This window comes from Kogia breviceps, chromosome 16 (genome assembly GCF_026419965.1).
Source record: "Kogia breviceps isolate mKogBre1 chromosome 16, mKogBre1 haplotype 1, whole genome shotgun sequence".
Taxonomy (NCBI): Eukaryota; Metazoa; Chordata; class Mammalia; order Artiodactyla; family Physeteridae; genus Kogia; species Kogia breviceps.
The window spans coordinates 9,261,230-9,280,758 of NC_081325.1; the positions used below are offsets into that span (position 1 = coordinate 9,261,230).

Below are 19,529 nucleotides of genomic sequence, written 5' to 3' on the forward strand. Positions count from 1 at the left end.
GGTAGGTGCCGCGGCACAGTCAGCCCACTGAAGACACGAGGGGGTGAATGAACATGCAGCCGGCTAGCGGGCCACACCCCGTGTTAGGTGAAGTGAGCGCGTGGATTGTTAAGGAGAGTTTGGGTCTCCCCTGGCTGCTGCGCAGAGGAAGACCCGCCAGACTGCCCTGAACTGCTGCGTTCGGTCAGCCAGGAGGGGCGCTCTTCTGTCTCCCAGGTGCCTCCTCTCTAAACATGGGAATCGGAGCACAGGCTTGGTGCTGTCGCCAAGTCTCTCCCTGAGGAGAGAAGAGAAACCAGGGCTTGACTTTGTGGTCATGCTGAGACAAAAGGTCCGTTCGCTAATTGAAAACAGCAGGCTCCTTAAATCAAAGTGATCACGCACAATTGGTTGTGCGGTAGGTTTTGTACAGGGCTCCAGCGTCAGTTCATTTTCACTTGTGCACGTCAGTTCACTGGGAGTAAAAGTGGGTTCTGTGCCTCGTAGGGAGATGCATCTCCTGCTTCCAAGCTTTAAAGCCACGTGGAAGACTTGGGCCATCTGGGCAGAGAGTTTTTTTAAATAGTACAGTTTTTACTTTGCCCCAATTTTAAATTATCTTGTGGCAAACTTTCTGGAAAGAGGCATTCACTATTGTTTTATTATGTGGGAGAAAGTATGCTTCTCTGTATTGAAAATGAGACAGTAGATCACATAACTATATTGAAGTATTTTCTCCAAGTTTAATATCTTTAGGAATCTAGTGCCTCAAAATAATGTGAAATATATTATAAATAACAGAATGAATTCAACTTAGGATTCAAATAGTGACAACAAACTAGACCAATGTTTTTAAAGTAATTTTCAATCAACTCTGGTCGCAAACAGTCTTCACCTGCTGTTGTAGGAGACAGCCTTACTTTCCAAACGCACAGGTGTTACAGTGATAAGGGGACAGATGATACACTGCTGGATGCTTTTGGTGTTAAGAGTTTCAGAACACGTTACTGTGTTGAAACGGTTTGTCTATTTTCAAATGATTGGTAATGGTGGTACCAGTCTTGTACCAAAGGATGAATCGTTGATAAGAATAAAACCTTCCTTTAAACTAGTTCCAAAAAGAGCCCTTGGCCTTTTGTTGGAATTCTGAGAAAACCCAGTCCTCAGTCTGCTATTTACTGAGCACCTACTATGTCCTTGGCCCTGTGTGGGGTGTTGGGCACTGAGTCTAACAGTAATTCTTACCTTTGGTGATGTTTCTGTTTCATCTGTTTCAAATGAAAACTGGAAGCGAGTAGTTAGGTGTAGTGAAGAGCTAACTCACACTTGATTTTAACTTCATTGAAATTAGAGAATTGAGAAGACATGCCTGTGCTGCTTATTAAAGCTCTTAGAGCAAACAGAATCTAAAGGCTAAAGGCTGAGGAAAGTGCAAGCAGAATTTGCAGGACCCCGGTGCTGGGACCCAGGGAAATTCCTGGCCTTTCCTCACAGCTTCTTCCCGTTATGCAGTGGAGGACATTTTACCCAAGAGCGCAACCACTAGCGGCTGCGGGCCGCGGGGAGCCTGGTCTGGGTGAGTCCTGCTTATTATATGCAAAGCAAACTGCCGCTGCAGGGCCAGGGTTGATTTTTGTTGGGCTGGAATTTGGACAGAGTAAGGATTTCTTTTCTTTCTTCTTTTTTTTTCCCCCTCAGCGACCTTATCTATTATTTACTGCATCTTTGTCCATTCTGGTATGGAGAAATCTTTATATCTGCCTTTTTATGATTGCAGAAAAATCGCATTTTAATGTATAAAAATAATACTTAGTGGCTTAAAATACACAATTTGGAGATGACTGTAGCAAATGTCCAGAACTCATTGGTCTTTTTCTTTTTCTTTTTAAAAAGCTGGTCGATAGTGGCACTATAAAATGGTGCACTTTTTGTATTTTCTATGTAAGGGCTGTCTGAGTTTCTCTCCCAGTTTGCTGACAGACATAGCTAGACACTTAAGTTTGGCATTGCCTGGGTAGTTTTTGCATATCATTTATTTTTATTTAGACTGGGAAAAAGGGAAAGATAAGTGATCTGATAAAGTCTCAAAATATTAACTGAAGATTTGGTTCATCAGAGTTGAGATTCTTAAATCAACAGAATATAAAATCTAGATATGATGATCTTTTCTATTAAAATAACAACGGAAACCCCTTCTTAAAATTTAGAGATGCAGATAGTAACTGAAAAAAAGTACAGAAGAAAATAATTACTGGGATAGTTGGTCAAGTGCATTAATATCAAACAGTGATCAAGCAGATTTCTGTATGTCAGGTGTGGAGACACAGCTACCTCTGAGCGTCTCGCCCTAAAATGCAGAACACCAGGAGAGTTTTCTGCTATTCGTGTTCACTGTATTAAAATAATTTATCTGTTCATGATAGAGTTTTAGAATGTGCAACGGTTCTCAATCTTCTTTTTCCACATCTTCCGAAAGTGCAGCTCAGTAACATCAGCCATCATATGCAGTGAATCTCAGGGGTAGGGTCATGCCCTGTATAGGGTTGGGTGGTCCTGTAAGAATCTTTGGGCAGAGATACGCGTAGTTTGAAAAGGTCCCCCCCTCCACTGTGAGGGAGGCAAGTTTACATCTCAGCTACAACCACATACAATATTCCAATCCTTAGGAGTAATTATATTCCCCCCCCCAAAAGCATTTAAAAAGTCCAGTTGTGAATTTTAAATGAAGCAGCCTATTGGGAAAAGAGAAAAATTAATTAAAGTTAAAATTAATGTAAACACAACAGTGTAATCACACTAGAAAATTTATCCTCATATGGAGGCAGTGTATTTATCGCCAGCAGTGAGAAGTGCTCGGCTCTAGAGTATATGTGAAAATGCCTCAAGAAGAGGCTTTTATTCCTGTGCTGTTGGCATTTCTCAGGGTAGAAAGCAAGCTCTTAGTCTTGAGACACCTGAAGAAGAACAAGTAACGCTTCCCTTCCTTTATAGGTGGTCATCCCGCCTCTTTGAGATTCCAGGCTTCCTAGATGCCTGTGCCAGTGACGTCCCCTCTTTCATTTTTTCAGTCCCCATCGTAAAGCAGACTTGGGCGGGGCAGGCAGGCCACATAGAATACTACAGCGATTACGCAGACAGTTCTGTTCCGACGGTGGATCTGGGAATTCCTAACACAGAAAGAGGTGAGTCCTTAGCTCTGACGACTCTTATTCAAAAATGCCCATTCTGGGGAATTCCCTGGCGGTCCAGCGGTTTGGACTCTGCGCTTTCACTGCTGTGGCCCCCGGGTTCAATCTCTAGTTGGGGAACTACGATCCGGCAAGCCGTGCGGCAAGCCACCATCCCACCACCAAAAAAAAAAAAAAAAAAAAAGCAAAATGTCCACTCTGTAAATATAAATATAATAAATAAATTAGGATAAAAATGAAATATTTTACAAATGGTATAATTTTTGCCACGTGTAAGTCTCTTTCTTTCCTTCCCTCACATCTTTACCCATGGATGTGGACGGATTCTTGCAGTTTAAGTGCTGCTTTTAGTGCTAACAGGTTACAAGTTTTCAGTCGGTCATACTGATATGATTGACGCACATCACAATTATGCATGTGACAGTTACGATAGAGTTTAACCATAGGTTTCTTTGTACCTTCGTAGTTCACTGTGGCCATGATGGGGTGTCCAGAGTTAATTTATCACCTTCCCATACAAAGCATCTCATTTAATTTCAGCCATTTATCCAGCCAGGACTGTTACCCAACTGCTGCATATGCCAGCCCTTGGTAGACACTGAGGGAAGCGGGAGGGAAGCTGACAGTTTGCACCCTCCTGCAGCTTACGGTCTGCTATGGTCGAGGACGCGTTTTGCTTGTACTTCTGAGTAGCACTTAGCCACACTCTACATGGGCTATATGAAGTATAAGCTCATATAGATGTGTCCTTCTATATTAATATTTTAATTAGTAAATTGTTGGAAGTATACCTGCTTTTCTCTTCAGATTGCAGGCTTTCTAATTCAAAACATTTTTTATTTCAAAAAAAAGGAAGTAGAAATTTGGCCACCTCACCTTCAGATGTTCTTTGTTCATCTTAATTTTTATCCAGTGTTCCTGCCATGTTTTTTCTGTAGTTTTCTAGTTTCTCCAGACCCTTTTATGAAAAAAAAAATAGTAAGTTGGTTATCTTGTTCTATAGAGTAATTTATCTCGATTATTTTATGGCAGTGTTTCTCCTAATGGCTTGATTGATAAAAGTACAGTGTAGATCAGATATGTCATTCCTCTAATCGATTATTCTGACAAGGCTAGTAAACATACCACTGATAAGTCTGTCTGTTTTGAAAAAATGATTTTTGTTTGAATTTGTTTGTTTCTGCTAATCTTGCTTTTTAGACTTTGACTGTAATAATCATTTATTTGTTGATGCATTCCTTACTTGATTTCTTAATTTATTTTTAGTCTGACCTTCTTATTGCTCATATTTATATTCTGCTTTATCCAAAAGGAATTTGAGGTGGCTTTCAAAAATACATACTATACTGGTTAAAAATACATAAAGAGATCAAGAATAAGGAAAATAAAGGTTAAATCAAGTGGTTTGTTCTCTACTGTGTCACCAGATACTTTGTTGAAAAGAGGGGCTTATTCTTTTTTATCGACTTGAGTTCTCTTCCCAAGCATTTCATTGCTACCCTGGCCCCAGCATTTTCCATTAAAGCTTCGATATCTGTTGGCATCTAGGGGACTGTGCCTCTGTCTTACTCAGTACTGTATCTTTAGTGCACATCCGAGAACTGGCCATCATGTCTGGCATATTAGAAACTTAATAGCAAATATTTACAAAATAAATAATTGAAGGTGTAATATTGGACTTTTGCACCATGTTTCCCTAAGGTTGTGATGCTTGAGGTGCTAACATTTCCCTTCAGAATAAGTAGATCTAAGGAAAGATGCCAGGCTCCTGTAATTTCTTCGAGGCTTACAACTTCCTTGTATGCCTGGCGTGAAGATACTAGTCCTACCTGTACTTGACCTTGTGTAACTCCCCTCACCTCTCTAGGTCTTCAGTCCCTCATGTGCGAAATGAATGACTTTGACTTCATGATCTCTAATGTTCTTCCTGGTTCACTATGTCTATGGAAATTAGAAAAGGATAATTGTTAAAATTTCAAATTCTTAAGGTGTATGTCAATGTTTACACTTTTACTTACAACACTTTAAAATTAAAATAATGTTTCCAAATGAATTCTATATATTTTAAGGAAAATAATGCATTTTAACTTTTCTTCTCACCTTTCCTAGGTCATTGTGGAAAGACATTTGCCATTTTGGAAAGATTTCTGAATCACAGCTATGACAAAATAGCATGGTTAGTCATTGTGGATGATGACACATTAATAAGGTAAGGTGACATTCCTGTCCTAGGGTGGCTTTAAATTCTACATATATTCATAGTCAGGAACTGTGATGGGTACTTCTGCTGCCGGCCAAGATGGAGTAACAGGGACTGGATTTACCCTCCCATCTGAAACAACCCCCCCCAAAAGGACACGATATATGAAATAAGTGTTTTTAAGACACTGATATTGGGCGACAAACGACAGTCATCCAAGAGGCACGTGAGGCAAATGAGGTGAGTCCTATGACTGCCCCAGCTGACTGTCGTAGAGCATTTCCACGCCCCTGCTCAGGGAGGGGAGCCCAGGTGGAATGCAGCTGAGCCCTTGAGTTGGAGTGATGGTGCTGAGAGCCTGGTGAGACCAAGGCCGTTAGCGCTTACAGGACAGAGCACTGGAAAGGAGAGCGCTGCACAGGAAGAGAACACTGCAGATCTGTGGAGGAGCCTTTAAGTATTCAGTAGAGTTTAGTCAGTGCATATGTATGAGGAAACTCCTGGAGGCTGGAGAAAGAACCAACCAGAGTGATTAGAGGCAGTGGTGCCCACCGCTCTCGGAGGCCTGAGTATGGTACCTCTTCCCACCAGCCAGGCTGGAAAACCCTTGATTCATAGGTATTGGGTAGAGTTTGTAGAAGGGTCTTGGTTTAATAGTGGGAAATAGCTAACCCTAGACTAAGCAGTGCTTTGGTCGTGCCTAACGAATACTAAAGCAAGACCCCCAAAGACCAAACTGTTTCTAAGTAACTGGCCTGCATCCAAGAACAAAGCTCAAGAATATTTATAGAAACACAAAACATCCAGCACCCAACAAAGTAAAATTCACAATGTCTGTGTTTGAAATGGGGGAAAGCAATGAAATCTAACACATGTATAATTGGAGCCCCTGATGGACGAAAATCAAAAGAACAGAAATAATATGTAAATTACCAGAAATAAAAGAAGACCTTAATTTGTATCTTGAAAGGGCCTAGTAGGTCCCAGGGAAAACTGACCTGGGATCATCAGCTTCTTCACATATCCTAGTAAAACTGTTAGATTTTGATCATAAAGTCCTCTGAGTCTCTAGGCAAAACGATGAAATAATCTAAAGACCAACAAGATTAGACTGGTGTCAGACTTCACAAAATAACATAAGAATTATGGTAACAGTGGAGGAACATTTTCAACAAAGAAATTGTGACTCACGGATTTTATACGCAGTTAAGATGTTCTTCGGTATTGAGGCTACAGAAAAGGTTCTCAGTACATAAACTCAGGGAATAGTGTACACACATGCCCTTCCTAAGGGATATACTGATATTAGGGAAAGAAGTTCATGCAACTAAGATGAAATTTGGGTAAAACGACTGATGGTGGGCATTTCATGTATTTAACTGTAGAACTAAAAGCACAAGAGGGGTGGGGACATGGGTAAATAACAGTATGTAAATGTTATATGTTCTGACAAAGTAGAAAGTCTGCAACTTAAAAAAAAAAAAAAAAAAGGAAGGAAAAAGGACAATAGGATAAGATCATGGCCTATTATACAGGTAATGGATGGAATTCAAAGGATACCGATGTAAAACTGACAGACCAAGTGAGAAAAAAAAGCATGGTAAGACATGAAAAGTTAAACAGAAGATAAATACCAGGAAAAGAAAACTTTCTAATATCCAGAATGTTAGTAGATAAAGAGACACAGTACATATAGTATAATATGTATAATAATTCAAATCTAAAATAATTTTAGTGTTGAAATCAAACATCAGTCATATCACAAAATGTGAGTGGATTTTACTCCCCTAATAAAAGAACAAACTTTTTACATTGGCTCATAAAACAAACCCCAACTCTATGCTTTATATGAAAGATACATAATCATTCAAAAAGTCTAACAATAAAGGGATGGATAAGGTTTGCCAAGCCAACGGGAACAATAAAGATAAAAAATTCAATTCCCAACTCAACAAGTTAGGAAAAGAATCACAAAGTCAACCCCCCAGAAACAAGGAAGAAAATAATAAGGAAGATAAATGCAGAAATAATGAAGTAGAGGTCAAAAAAGCAGAGGATCAAACTAATGAACCAAAATTTTGGTTCCTTTAAAAAAAAAAAAAGAAAGAAATCAAATTGTATTGAGTGATTTCCAGAAGATAGCAGTACATGGAAAAAGCCAAGTGCACAAGAATGTATTTAGTTTTCTTCCCTGTATGGAAGAAAGAAGGGGAAATAAAACATACCCATGTAGACTTACCTGTACAAAAGACAAATGGACAGATAAGCCAGAAAACCATGAAGTAGTTTCCAAACAGGGGTGGATGGGAGGATTGGGTAGACGGAGTGGGGGATGTGGGTGACCCTTTGCTGAGTTTACCTCTTAGTTTAGTTTTGACTTTGGGAAGCATGCTAGTATTTTACCTACTGAAAAATAAAATAAATCTGTAAGGATGAGGAAAGTCAACAAGGATGAGGAGAGAGCTGAAACAAATGAACCCAACTGCATTTCAAATGAAAACATAATCACACTAAAGGGAAAATATAACGTTTAAATGCAAATACTGCTGAAGACAGGATTTAGAGACACACCTTCAGTCAGGGGTGGGAGCTGGGGGGGAAGTCAGACAACTGAGTTTTCAGTCGCCACGTGGGTGAAGCAACTCTGAAGGTATTTTAGGTGCGCTGTAGGGCTGAGTAGGTAAGTGGTAACGGTGTTGGTTGAGAACTGCGGTGCCCACTGGGGGAGGATATGGGACGGGCCAGGTCAAGGAGGAGGCCTAAGGTAGGGCTGGAAGATTGGGAGTGGAGAGATCTGCAAGAATTCATAACTTCTGTGAGACTCATGATCTCTAAAGTGTGTGTGTGTGTGTGTGTGTGTGTGTGTGTGTGTGTGTGTGTGTGTGTGCGCGCGCGCACACATACATCTTCCTAGTTCTTCCCACCAGAAGCAAAGATACCCCAGTAACCCCGAGGAACTAATGACCAGAACTAATATTGCTACTTTCCTACTAAAAGGAACCACTCTCAGAGAAATCACTGATTTTAAGGCCGAGGCAAGGAAGATACAAGAAGATATTTGGAACATTGTTTTTTATACCAGAGAGTAAGGAAGTGCTTAGAAAAAAAAGAAAGAAAAGTGCATGTCGGGCCTCCGTGGTGGCGCAGTGGTTGAGAGTCCGCCTGCCGATGCAGGGAACACGGGTTCGTGCCCCGGTCCGGGAGGATCCCACGTGCCGCGGAGCGGCCGGGCCCGTGAGCCGTGGCCGCTGAGCCTGCGCGTCCGGAGCCTGTGCTCCGCAACGGGAGAGGCTGCAACAGTGAGAGGCCCGCGTACCGCAAAAAAAAAAAAAAAAAATGCATGTCAGGAGGACACAGAAGTGAGCTTGGAAAGGTTCTCTTTGGCAGAATCTGGGACAAGAGCATCAGTATGATTAAGGATGGTAATGGATTGTCAACCATTAAAATCAGGAATCAGGGAGTTCATGCTTAAAATAAAGAAATAAATAGTTAAGTAAGTAAAGGAGGCAGATCAGGCACCATAACAAAATGTCATAGACTGGGTGGCTTAAACAACACACATTTATTTCTCACAGTTCTGGAGGCTGGAAAAGTCCAAGATCAAGGTGCTGGCACGGGAGGTTTCCGAGGCATCCTCTCCTGGTGTGAAGGTGGCCGCCGGCCTGGTGTGTGCTCACGGGACCTCTTCTCTGCGTGCCATGGAGACAGCGCTCTCTGGTGTCTCTTCTTAGAAAGGCACTAATTCTGTCAGGGCAGGGTCCTACCGTTATGACCTCATTTAACCTTCATTACCTCCTTATAGACCCCATCTCCAAATACAGTCACATCCCGGATTAAGGCTTCGACATATGAATATTTTGGTTGGGGGCAGAATTCAGTCCACAACAGGCGGGCTCCTGCTAGCGGGGTAACGAGGAGTTCTGACTGATAAATGTGGAGTGGTGACGGAGCTGGAAACGTCATCTCTTTGTAACCGTCAGAGTAAAGATGGATTCAGGCAGGAATCATTAACGGATGCTAAACTCGGGGTGAATTTTGATGAGGACCAGGATATTTGCTGGTTGTTAAAGTGTCTGCCTGGAGACTGAGAAATGGCAAAGGGAAAATTCTAAGTGTCCGGGGGAGACACCAGGCAGCACCGTGTGATCAAAATAGATGCTCCCATTGGAGGACGGGTGGACACCACATGCCAGACAGCATCACGTATATGATACTGCCCCTGGGAATGCGTACCCTTGCCTTTATTATGAGGAAACATCAGACGAACCCAAGATGAGGATCAACGTATTAAAAAGGGGTGTGTGGGCATTTATTATTTTAAAATACCAATGTCATGAAAGACAGAAAGCTGAGGAACTGTTCCAGATTAAAGGAGAATAAAGTGAATAATAAAGATATGCAGTAAAGGATCCTGGGCTCCATCCTGTATTGGAGGGAAAAATGGCTATAAAGAATGTTATTGGGTCAGTCGATAAAATTGGAAAATGGGTGTTAGCTTAGATACAGGCACTGTGTCACTATTCGTAGCTCTGGATTATAATTGAGGCTGCTGTGAACCTCTGTGTGCGTGTCTTTGTTTAGTCATCTGCTTTCATTTGTCTCGGCTAAATACTCAGGAGCAGCGTGTTTGGGACATATAATAGGCGTGTTAACTTCTTAAGAAACTTGTGTCAGTGGTAGTTTCCGAGGTGGATTGACTTTCACTCTTCTTAGAATATACACATCGGTTTGTTTGGGGGGAAGGGGCGTAATACAGATACGTGTCTGTGTATACGTGTGTGTGTGTGTGTGTGTGTATATAGAGAGAAACTGAGTGACAACGATAAAACACCAAAATTGTAAAAATACAATTTTGACTGCTCTTGAACATCTCCATACTGTTTCCGTTCATTTCTGTGCCTCACGTTGCCTGAAATGGTAACAGATTGTTAAATGAAGTTCTTTTCCTGGTTCGGTAGCCAATTCAACTGGATTGAACTGGAGATCTGCCCGCTTTAGCCACATTTCCAGTTTTTACCAAATATGAAGTATGCAATAGTTGTCAGGCTCAGTTTATGCTTCTTCGGCTTTAATATGATCTTGCAAATACGGAAACAGTTAATGTTACTAGGAAAAGAAACCCAGATGAGATGTTAAATCCTAGTTATTTTAACCTCAGAAATTGAGGGTTTATGGTCTAATTGATAATTTTACAATATGCAGGAAGAAGGGAAATGCTTCTCATTTCTTCACGCATTTGCTAGAAGGGGCTTTGAGCTTTTAGGGAGCTTTTTACCAAGCAAAGGCTGCGATTTCCTTAGAGATCTTTGTCTCTCCATGACCGAATGGTGATTTACTAGGTGTCCACACCCTTCCTTGCTTTCCCCTGCAGAGGTATTTATTAGATGACTTCCTGAATACTGATTCCAAACTAGGAGCCTAGAATGTTTAACTTCTGTGTCAAAAATAGGGTAGTTTTCAAACACTTTCTGGCCACTTAGAAACCGTCACCATTATCAGAGCCCTTGACCTTTAGGCAGATATAAACCCGATCAGTCAACTTGTAGACTCTGAGCACCGCACTTGTAAGAGATTTTTTTTCATACATCAAATTTTTTTTCTTCTCTTTCAGCGTCAGCTTTAGTAGCTGGGTGTAAGATGCATAAGCACAGATGGAAAAGATGGCCCTTCCTGTACATCTCAAAGACAGGAAAAATGAGACTCCAGAGCAGCAGTGTTCTAGATGTTAATGTTGCTCTTGAGAAAAGAATTCACGATTAATAATTGAGAGAAATGCTTGACATATCGAGCTCTTAGAGAAGCATGCTGCTCATGAATCACAGGCTTGAGAAACATTGAAATTTACTTCATGCATAGAAAGTATTTAATCCAAAGTCGGCCATGGAAAAACTTTTTTCAAGGCACGCTGATTAATATCATGAGGGAAGCTAGGATTTGGTGTGTATGACCTGAAAAGCTCTAAATTCGAAGAAACAGTAGAAGGACTTCACAAGGCATTTGTAAGTGACAGAAGTTCTTAAAACATGGGAAAACTAGCCTTTCTTAACATCAACCTTTGTCTCCACTTAAAAAAAAAAATTATAGATTTTATTTTCCTATGAAATCCTTTTTTCTCATCCTTACAGCAGCCATAGTTGCTGGCTTTCTTCTGAGCAGCTCACGGATATTCTCAAGGCCCTTTGCAAGACACACGACAAAGAAGCATAGGGGCCAGAGGTATAAACAAATGGACACAAAAGAGTGTAGGTTAGGGAAGCCTCATTTGAGAGCATAAGCACAGTGGCGCATAAGCTGAAGGTTTCCTGGAAAGCTTTGCTGCTCACACACTCTCTTCCCTACCTGCTAGCTACCTGCCTGACGTGGACCTCATCTATACTTCAGAAGTTCCTTTTTTAGCCATGAAGAATTCTTCAAAATACCAAGCACACCTGAAAAGGTGTGATGATTAGCTCACGCTCAGTGAGGGGCGCAGGACTGGTAGAAGTGAGCTAGGACACCTGCCACCCTGCCCACCCAGACAAGGCAGCCGCGCCAGGCAGGGGCTTTGGTAAAACTGGGGAGGAGGCCCTTGTTTCTCAGCTTCTCTCCTGTTTCCAGGAATGCATGGTGTTCCGTTTTTTTTTTTTTTTCTTTTTTAAAAAAAATCTTTCTTCTGTAAGTCCCTTGAATTTCATCTGGAAATGACTTCCATATAGTATTGCATAATATGACCAGTGGGCTGTAAGAACCATTTAGTATTTACTCTGAAAACACATTTGGATTAAGTGATTATCGCTTCTGTTCCCTTGGGAATCTTAGCATCTCCAGGCTCCAGCACCTGCTGAGCTGTTACGATGCCAGTGGACCCGTGTTCCTGGGAGAGCGTTACGGCTACGGCCTGGGCACCGGCGGCTACAGCTACGTCACAGGAGGAGGAGGGTAACTATGAACGTGGCTTTCTGCAGACACTCACGACATTACACTTCCGTTTCCAGCCTGCAGAGGTGGGTCTGTGGCCACGGGATCTGTACTGATACGCAAGGGCTCTGTCAGTAGGAGCTGCTACTGTAATAGGAAGGTGGACATTCAAAAGAACCCACAGGGAAGACTGTTTTACTCCTTGAAGACACTGTATATAAATGTATGTCGGGGAACTCGGTAGAAATGTCCCTTTAGTCGTGAGTGCTTCTAGGCAGCCAGTTCGCTTTGACAGTCTAAACGCAGAAAATTTTGGATATCGATTTTAATTTCAGAAAATAAGTCATTAGACTTTTTAATTACCCGGTGCTTATAAATCACATTTGGGAAAAGAGTGGTGTAGAAGTTTAGACGTAAGCAATTAAGTGATATTTGTTTGGGATTTATAGGGTTTAAATAACAGTTAAAAATCAGTGCTTTTAAATAAGCATCTGCCTAATTCTGTTATGGGGAAAGATTTTGATTTATGCAAGTAAATCTATTGAGCAGTTAGTCTGTTCTGTTATTTCTATAGTCTTTGCTCTTGGGGTATCTAGGGAGAAGCTTGTTATCCACTACAGTAATTTAAATTTATTCAGCAAGTTTTTGTTCAGTGGCCACTATGTGCTGAGTGACATTCTAGGCGCTGGATTATAGACTTCTGAAGGCTAGGACTTTATATTCTTACTTTGCGATCTCCTAGATTAGAACCATTCCTGCTGCAGGACCACGACTCCGGGGTCATATTCCAGGTGTTCTGGTTTGCTCTGGCCCGTTCAGCGGTGACTGCAGCATTGGTGCGGAGGTGACCCTTTCCTAGTGATGACCAGGCCTGGGCAGGAGTACTGAGCTTTGCTGATCCATTGCTAAGGTTGATCCTCCATTAGCAATAGGAGACAGAGGTCCACAGAGGCCTTTGAGAAGACACTAAAGCGTAAAGCCAAGGCGTATTGAGCTCATATACTCAAGGTGTGTTCCAGCTCTTTGCAGGCTTATGGTGATGCATTCGTTTCCTGGGTGAGGTTGCTGGTGCCCATTAAGCCAGAGCTTTCCCCTTCTGTAAAGGGCCCTGTTCTTTGTACCGGGGGTTATATATTTTGTAGCAGGAGGCTGTTAACACTTCGAACCCGGAAGGAACAACCACAGCCTCCTGGTCTCCCTGCCCTCCGTCCTCCTGCGCTCCGTGCTGTCCTCCGCGCCGCAGTCACACAGGTTCTCTGAGAGCACCTGGTCCTCTCGCTCCCCTGCTCGGGGGCTTGTGCTGCCTTCCCATCGATTCTAGTGCGAACTCTTTCCTACTTTTGTCAGCCGACTAGGAGATCATCGTTCAGATTTCAACCAGAGTCACGTTGATCCGGATCAGGCCTCGATTTTAACCACCTCTCGTTGCCCAGTTCCGAGCCTGCCGGGTGCTCCTGAGGCCGTGGAGCCAGAGTCTCTCGCGGGTCTTTGCTTCCGCCTTCCCGCCCCCAGACCCGCTCTGCCCGCTCGCTACTCCCCCGGGAAGGGCTCCTCCCTGGAAGCACCTAGGCTTCACGCCATCCATCTCTTCGACAGTGGCGTAGGTTAATGCCATTTTTATTTTATTTGGATTTTTCTTTGCGTTACGTTACCAGGGGAGGGAAAGTCTTTCACATCCTTTTATAGCCTCTCGTTGCCGCTAGAATCTAAGTCCGGATTCCTCACTGAGGCTCCCCGGGCCTCCTGTGATCTTGGCAGACGCTGTTTTACCTTCTTAGCCTCGTTTATCTGCACCCGCATCTTAAAAGAATTTGTGCGGAACCTGTTTCAGTTCCTCAGAGGCACCCTCTTTTTAACTCCTCCGCTGCGATGCGGCGTCTGCTGGTCTGTACGCAGCACCGCCCCTCACCCCAGCCTCCCGGCTGCCACCTGGCCGGTCCTCCTCCTTCCCTTGGACTTGACAGCGCTCTCAGTTACTCATTCCTGGAAGCCTCCAGCCTAGTCCAGCCCCTGAAATCTGGGTTTGATGCCTTTCTAATACACTTTCATAGCATATGATACAAACCATTATCATTTAATTGCCTATTTACTTTTTTGTTTTCCACCCAGATTATGAATTATTTGAAGGCAGCACCTGAGTCTCATTTCCCATTCCATTCCCCCTTCCTAGCATGGGGACTCATTTTTTTACAGGAAACAAGGGATAAATGAATAGATGCATGAACACTGGTACTAATCTTTACATAACTAACATTGACCAGTGTAATATTCTTAGTAGCACTTTACAAAGATGCAGAAACATTCTTCATGAGATGGTCTTATATCTACCATTGATAAAAGCTGCAGACATAATAGTTTCTCTAATATTACAAGAGATTTTTCTGGTGATCTAGCTTAAGAATCAGCTTTTTTTTTTTATCAGCAAGTCAGGATCAACTAACGGACGGTAAAACCAATTAATGGATCATACCGTCATTTAAAAATAATGAAATTCAGACTGGAATAGAATAACAGATGTATCATGTACATCACATGTAGTAAGAGTATTATTGTTACGTGATATTTTTCCAGTCTTTATACACACACATACACAAAACATAAATGGTTGCATATGAACTGTGTTTCTTGTTTTCTCACTGTGTTATAGTCAAATAAGTTTTTGAAAACCATTGCCTTAAATCACCCCTCTTAAGCCCCACTATCAGAGCTAACCCAGGAGTGTGGACTCCAGGGATTATGTGTAGGTACTCTGTATTGTTTGGAAAATGAGACCTTTGTAGTATTTGAATCCAAGTGTCCGTTTTCCGCTTTGTTGCTTACTTCTTGAAAGTTTGGGTATTTGGAGGCAATTAGTTCAATAACTATTTTCTTTTTTGAAAATACTTCCTTACATATATTTGGGTAGGAAGGTATGGTCAGGATGAAGAGGCCCTGGCAGTGTTGCCCAAAGAGACAGCCGTGACCTGTGTTTATCTGCTAGGAGTCCAGGGGGGCAGGCCCGTTTCTGACGATGCAGTCAATCTTCCGTACGTGCTGTATGTTTGTTTGTTTGTTGCTACGCTGCATGGCTGTTCTTGATTTGCAGGTATTCCCTTGGGCAGATCCCTGCCTCTCATTTCAGTTTTTCTTATTTTTAAAATTAGTATATTGTGTATTAAAGGAAGTCATATTATTAGTCTTACAGCCTTTCAACATGTTTCTTATTAACATTTTTAATTTTTAAAAAACTGATGTATAGTTGATTTACAGTGTTGTGCTAATTTCTGCTGTACAGCAAAGTGACTCAGCTATACACATATATACATTCTTTTTTTAATATTATTTTCCATTATGGTTTATCCCAGGAGACTGGATATAGTTCCTGTGCTATACAGGAGGACCTTGTTGTTTAGCCACTCTAAATGTAAGAGTTTGCATCTGCTAATCCCAAACTCCCAGTCCATCCCTCTCCCTCCCCCTGCCCCCTTGGCAAACACAAGTCTATTCTCTATGTCTGTGAGTCTGTTTCTGTTTTGTAGATAGGTTCATTTGTTCCATATTTTAGATTCCACATATAAGTGATATCATATGGTATTTGTCTTTCTTTTTCTGACCTCACTTAGAATGATAATCTCTAGTTGCATTCATGTTGCTACAAATGGCATTATTTTGTTTTTTTAATGGCTGAGTAGTATTCCTTTGTATATATGTACCACATCTTCTTTATCCATTCATCTGTCATTGAATGGATGGACATTTTAGTTGTTTCCATGTCTTGGCTATTGTGAATAGTGCTGCTATGAACATAGGGGTGCATGTATCTTTTTGAATTATAGTTTTGTCTGGGTATATGCCCAGGAGTAGGACTGCTGGCTCATATGGTAACTCTATTTTTAGGTTTCTGAGGAACGTCCATACTGTTTTCCATAGTGGCTACACCAACTTATATTCACACCAACAGTGTAAGAGAGTTCCCTTTTCTCCACCCCCTCTCCAGCATTTATTATTTGTAGACTTTTTAATGATGGCCATTCCGACCAGTGTGAGGTGGTACCTCGTTGTAGTTTTGATTTGCATTTCTCTAATAATTAGTGATGTTGAGCATGTTCTCCTGTGCCTACTGGCCATCTGTATGTCTTCTTTAGAGAAAGGTCTGTTAAGGTCTTCTGCCCATTTTTCGATTGGGTTGTTTTTTTGTTGTTGAGTTGTGTGAGCTGTTTGTATATTTTGGAGATTAAGCCCTTGTCGGTTGCATCATTTGCAAATATTTTCTCCCATTCCGTAGGTTGTCTTTTCATTTTTTTTATGGTTTCCTTTGTTGTGCAAAAGCTTGTAAGTTTGACTAGGTCTCATTTGTTTATTTTTGCTTTTATTTCTATTGCCTTGGGAGACTGACCTAAGAAAACACTGGTGCGATTTATGTCAGAGAATATTTTGCCTATGTTTTCTTCTAGGAGTTTTATGGTGTCATGTCTTATGTTTTAAGTCTTTAAGCCATTTTGAGGTTTTTGTGGGGTTTTTTTGTGCATGGTGTGAGGGTGTGTTCTAATAACGTCATTGATTTACATGCAGCTGTCCAACTTTCCCAGCACCACTTGCTGAAGAGACTGGGAAACACATTTTCATATGTTTTTCCCATTTTATATTCTTGTCTCCTTTGCTGAAGATTGACTGTAGGTGTGTGGGTTTATTTCTGGGCTCTCTATTCTGTTCCATTGATCCGTATGTCTGTTTTTGTACCAATACCACAGTTTTGATTACTGTAGCTTTGTAGTATTGTCTGAAGCCTGGGAGAGTTGTATCTCCTGGTTTGTTTTTTTCCCCCTCAGGATTGCATTGGCAATTCTGGTTTTTTTCTTCTTTTTTTCTTTTTTTGGTTTTATGTAAATTTTTGGATTATTTGTTCTAGTTCTGTGAAAAATGTCATGGGTAATTTGATAGGGATTGCATTAAATCTGTTGATTGCTTTGGGTAGTATTGCCATTTTAACAATATTAATTCTTCCAATCCAAGAGCATGGGATATCTTTCCATTTCTTTGAATCCTCTTTAATTTCCTTTATTAATGTTTTATAATTTTCAGCATATAAGTCTTTCACTTTCTTGGTCAGGTTTATTCCCAAGTATTTTATTTTTTTGGTGTGATTTTAAAAGGTATTGTTTTTTGTTTTACATTCCCATCCTGATATTTCATTGTTAGTGTAAAGAAATGCAACCAATTTCTGAATGTAAATCTTGTATCCTGCTACTTTGCTGAATTCATTTATTAGATCTAGCTGTATTTGTGTGGAGTCCTTAGGGTTTTCTACATATGGTATCATGTCCTTTGCATATAGTGACAATTTTACCTCTTCCCTTCCAATTTGGATACCTTTTATTTCTTGTCTGATAGCTGTGGCTGGGACTTCCCATATTATGTTGAATAGAAGTGGTAAGAGTGGACATCCTTGTCCTGTTCCAGATTTTAGCAGGAAGGCTTTCAGCTTTTCACTGTTGAGTATTATATTGGCTGTGGGTTTGTCATAAATGGCTTTTATTATGTTGAGATATGTTCCCTTTATACCCACTTTGGTAAGAGTTTTTATCATGAATGGATGAATTTTGTCAAATGCTTTTTCTGCATCTAGTGAGATGATCATGTGGATTTTTACTTTTCTTTTGTTTATGTGGTGTATTACGTTGATTTGCATATGTTGAACCATCCTTGTGAACGTGGGATGAATCCCACTTGGTCATGGTGTATGATCTTTTTTATGTGTTGTTGGATTCAGTTTGCTAACATTTTGGTGAGAATTTTTGCATCTATATTCATCAAAGATACTGGCCTGTAATTTTCTTTTCTGGTGGTGTCTGTCTGGTTTTGGTATCAGGGTGATGGTGGCTTCACAGAATGTCTTTGGGAGTGTTCTCACCTCTGCAATCTTTTGGAAGAGTTTGAGAAAGATCAGTATAAGTTATTTGCGTGTTTGGTAGTATTTGCCCGTGACGCTATCTTGTCCTGGACTTTTGTTTGTAGGGAGTTTTTTTTTAATTTTTTTATTACAGATTCTATTTCACTTCTAGTGATCGGTCTGTTTGAATTATCTATTTCTTCTGGATTCAGTTTTGGTGGGCTGTATGTTTCTAGAAAGTTGTCCACTTCTTCTAGGTTGTCATATTTGTTGGCATATAATTGTTCATAGTATTCCCTTATGGTTTTTTGTATTTCTGTGGTATCATTTGAGATTTCTCCTTTTTCATTTCTTTTTATTTGGTTTCTGTCTCTTTTCTTCTTGGTGATCCTGACCAGAGGTTTGTCAATTTTGTTTACCCTTTCAAAGAACCAGCTCTTGGTTTTATTGATCAACATCTTTTTAATATTTAAAAGTTGGCAGAACAGACATACTATGTTGTAACTGATAATTTTTCTTTTTGGGGTGGGGGGTGGTGGGTAGAGCAGGCCAAAATGAAAGGCTTTCCTTTTCTTTTTCGGTCTACTGGATGCTGGCAGAAGAGAAGCATTTTTATTCAAATAGGGTTTGAGAGGACGAGATGCCCGCTGTGATTGGGACAATTAGTTACCTATGAAACTTGCCTTGACAGGGCATCAGGCAGACACTTCAAGGCAAATGTCTGTTTATGGTGAACACATGTCCCCTCACACAGGCTCTTTCCTGGGATCGGTCAGTAGAGCAGGAGTTTGGCTCAGCACATAGGTGTGAGGCCCTGAGTCACTGATGGACACTAGATTTTTAAGAGAGAGGCAATTTATGGTGAGTTTTCAGGCTTGCAGTTTTCCCTGTTGTATAGGTCATAAGCACTTTTTTTTTCTTCTTGTACAGTCATATTTCCTTGTATCATCTTAAATGAAGAGCTTCTTTTTCCTCCTGTTTGGTCATATTCCATCCAGTCTTCTGACATCTCAGTACGGGCAGGGAGTGTCTTCCGTGTCGCTGCATCACCAACCATGGTCACTGGTGTTAGTTATATGGCACTGAACTGAGCCCAGCTGAGCAGGAATCGACATGTTTGCATCAGGGATTGTGCTCAAGTGCTCTGTCCTCTTTCCTTCCCGACTAGACTGATTCATAGAACTCTCCCTCCCTGGGAAGAGCTTTGCAAAGGCAGCTTTGTCCTCACTTGTTGGATCATTAGACTTTTACTAAGGGCTTACTGTATGTAAGACCCTGTATTTGGCTATGGGAATATATGGATAAATTTTAGATAGTTTTGCCTTCAAGAAAGTTGTTGCTTATTGGGAATGAACTTGTGAACCATATCAGCCCTATCAGCTATTGGGGTATTCAT

The 19,529-nt window shown here is 41.1% G+C and overlaps 1 protein-coding gene across 2 annotated transcripts in view; it reads left to right on the plus strand.

The window, feature by feature from the left end:
* B3GLCT (beta 3-glucosyltransferase) overlaps positions 1–19,529 on the plus strand; it is a 101,365-nt gene that overhangs the window by 70,087 nt on the left and 11,749 nt on the right. For both annotated transcript variants that reach the window (XM_059042191.2, XM_067016797.1), the window contains 3 exons: positions 3,048–3,161; positions 5,277–5,376; positions 12,166–12,285. In XM_059042191.2, coding sequence (XP_058898174.1) covers positions 3,048–3,161; positions 5,277–5,376; positions 12,166–12,285 — 334 coding nt within the window. The remainder of the gene's footprint in view (positions 1–3,047; positions 3,162–5,276; positions 5,377–12,165; positions 12,286–19,529) is intronic.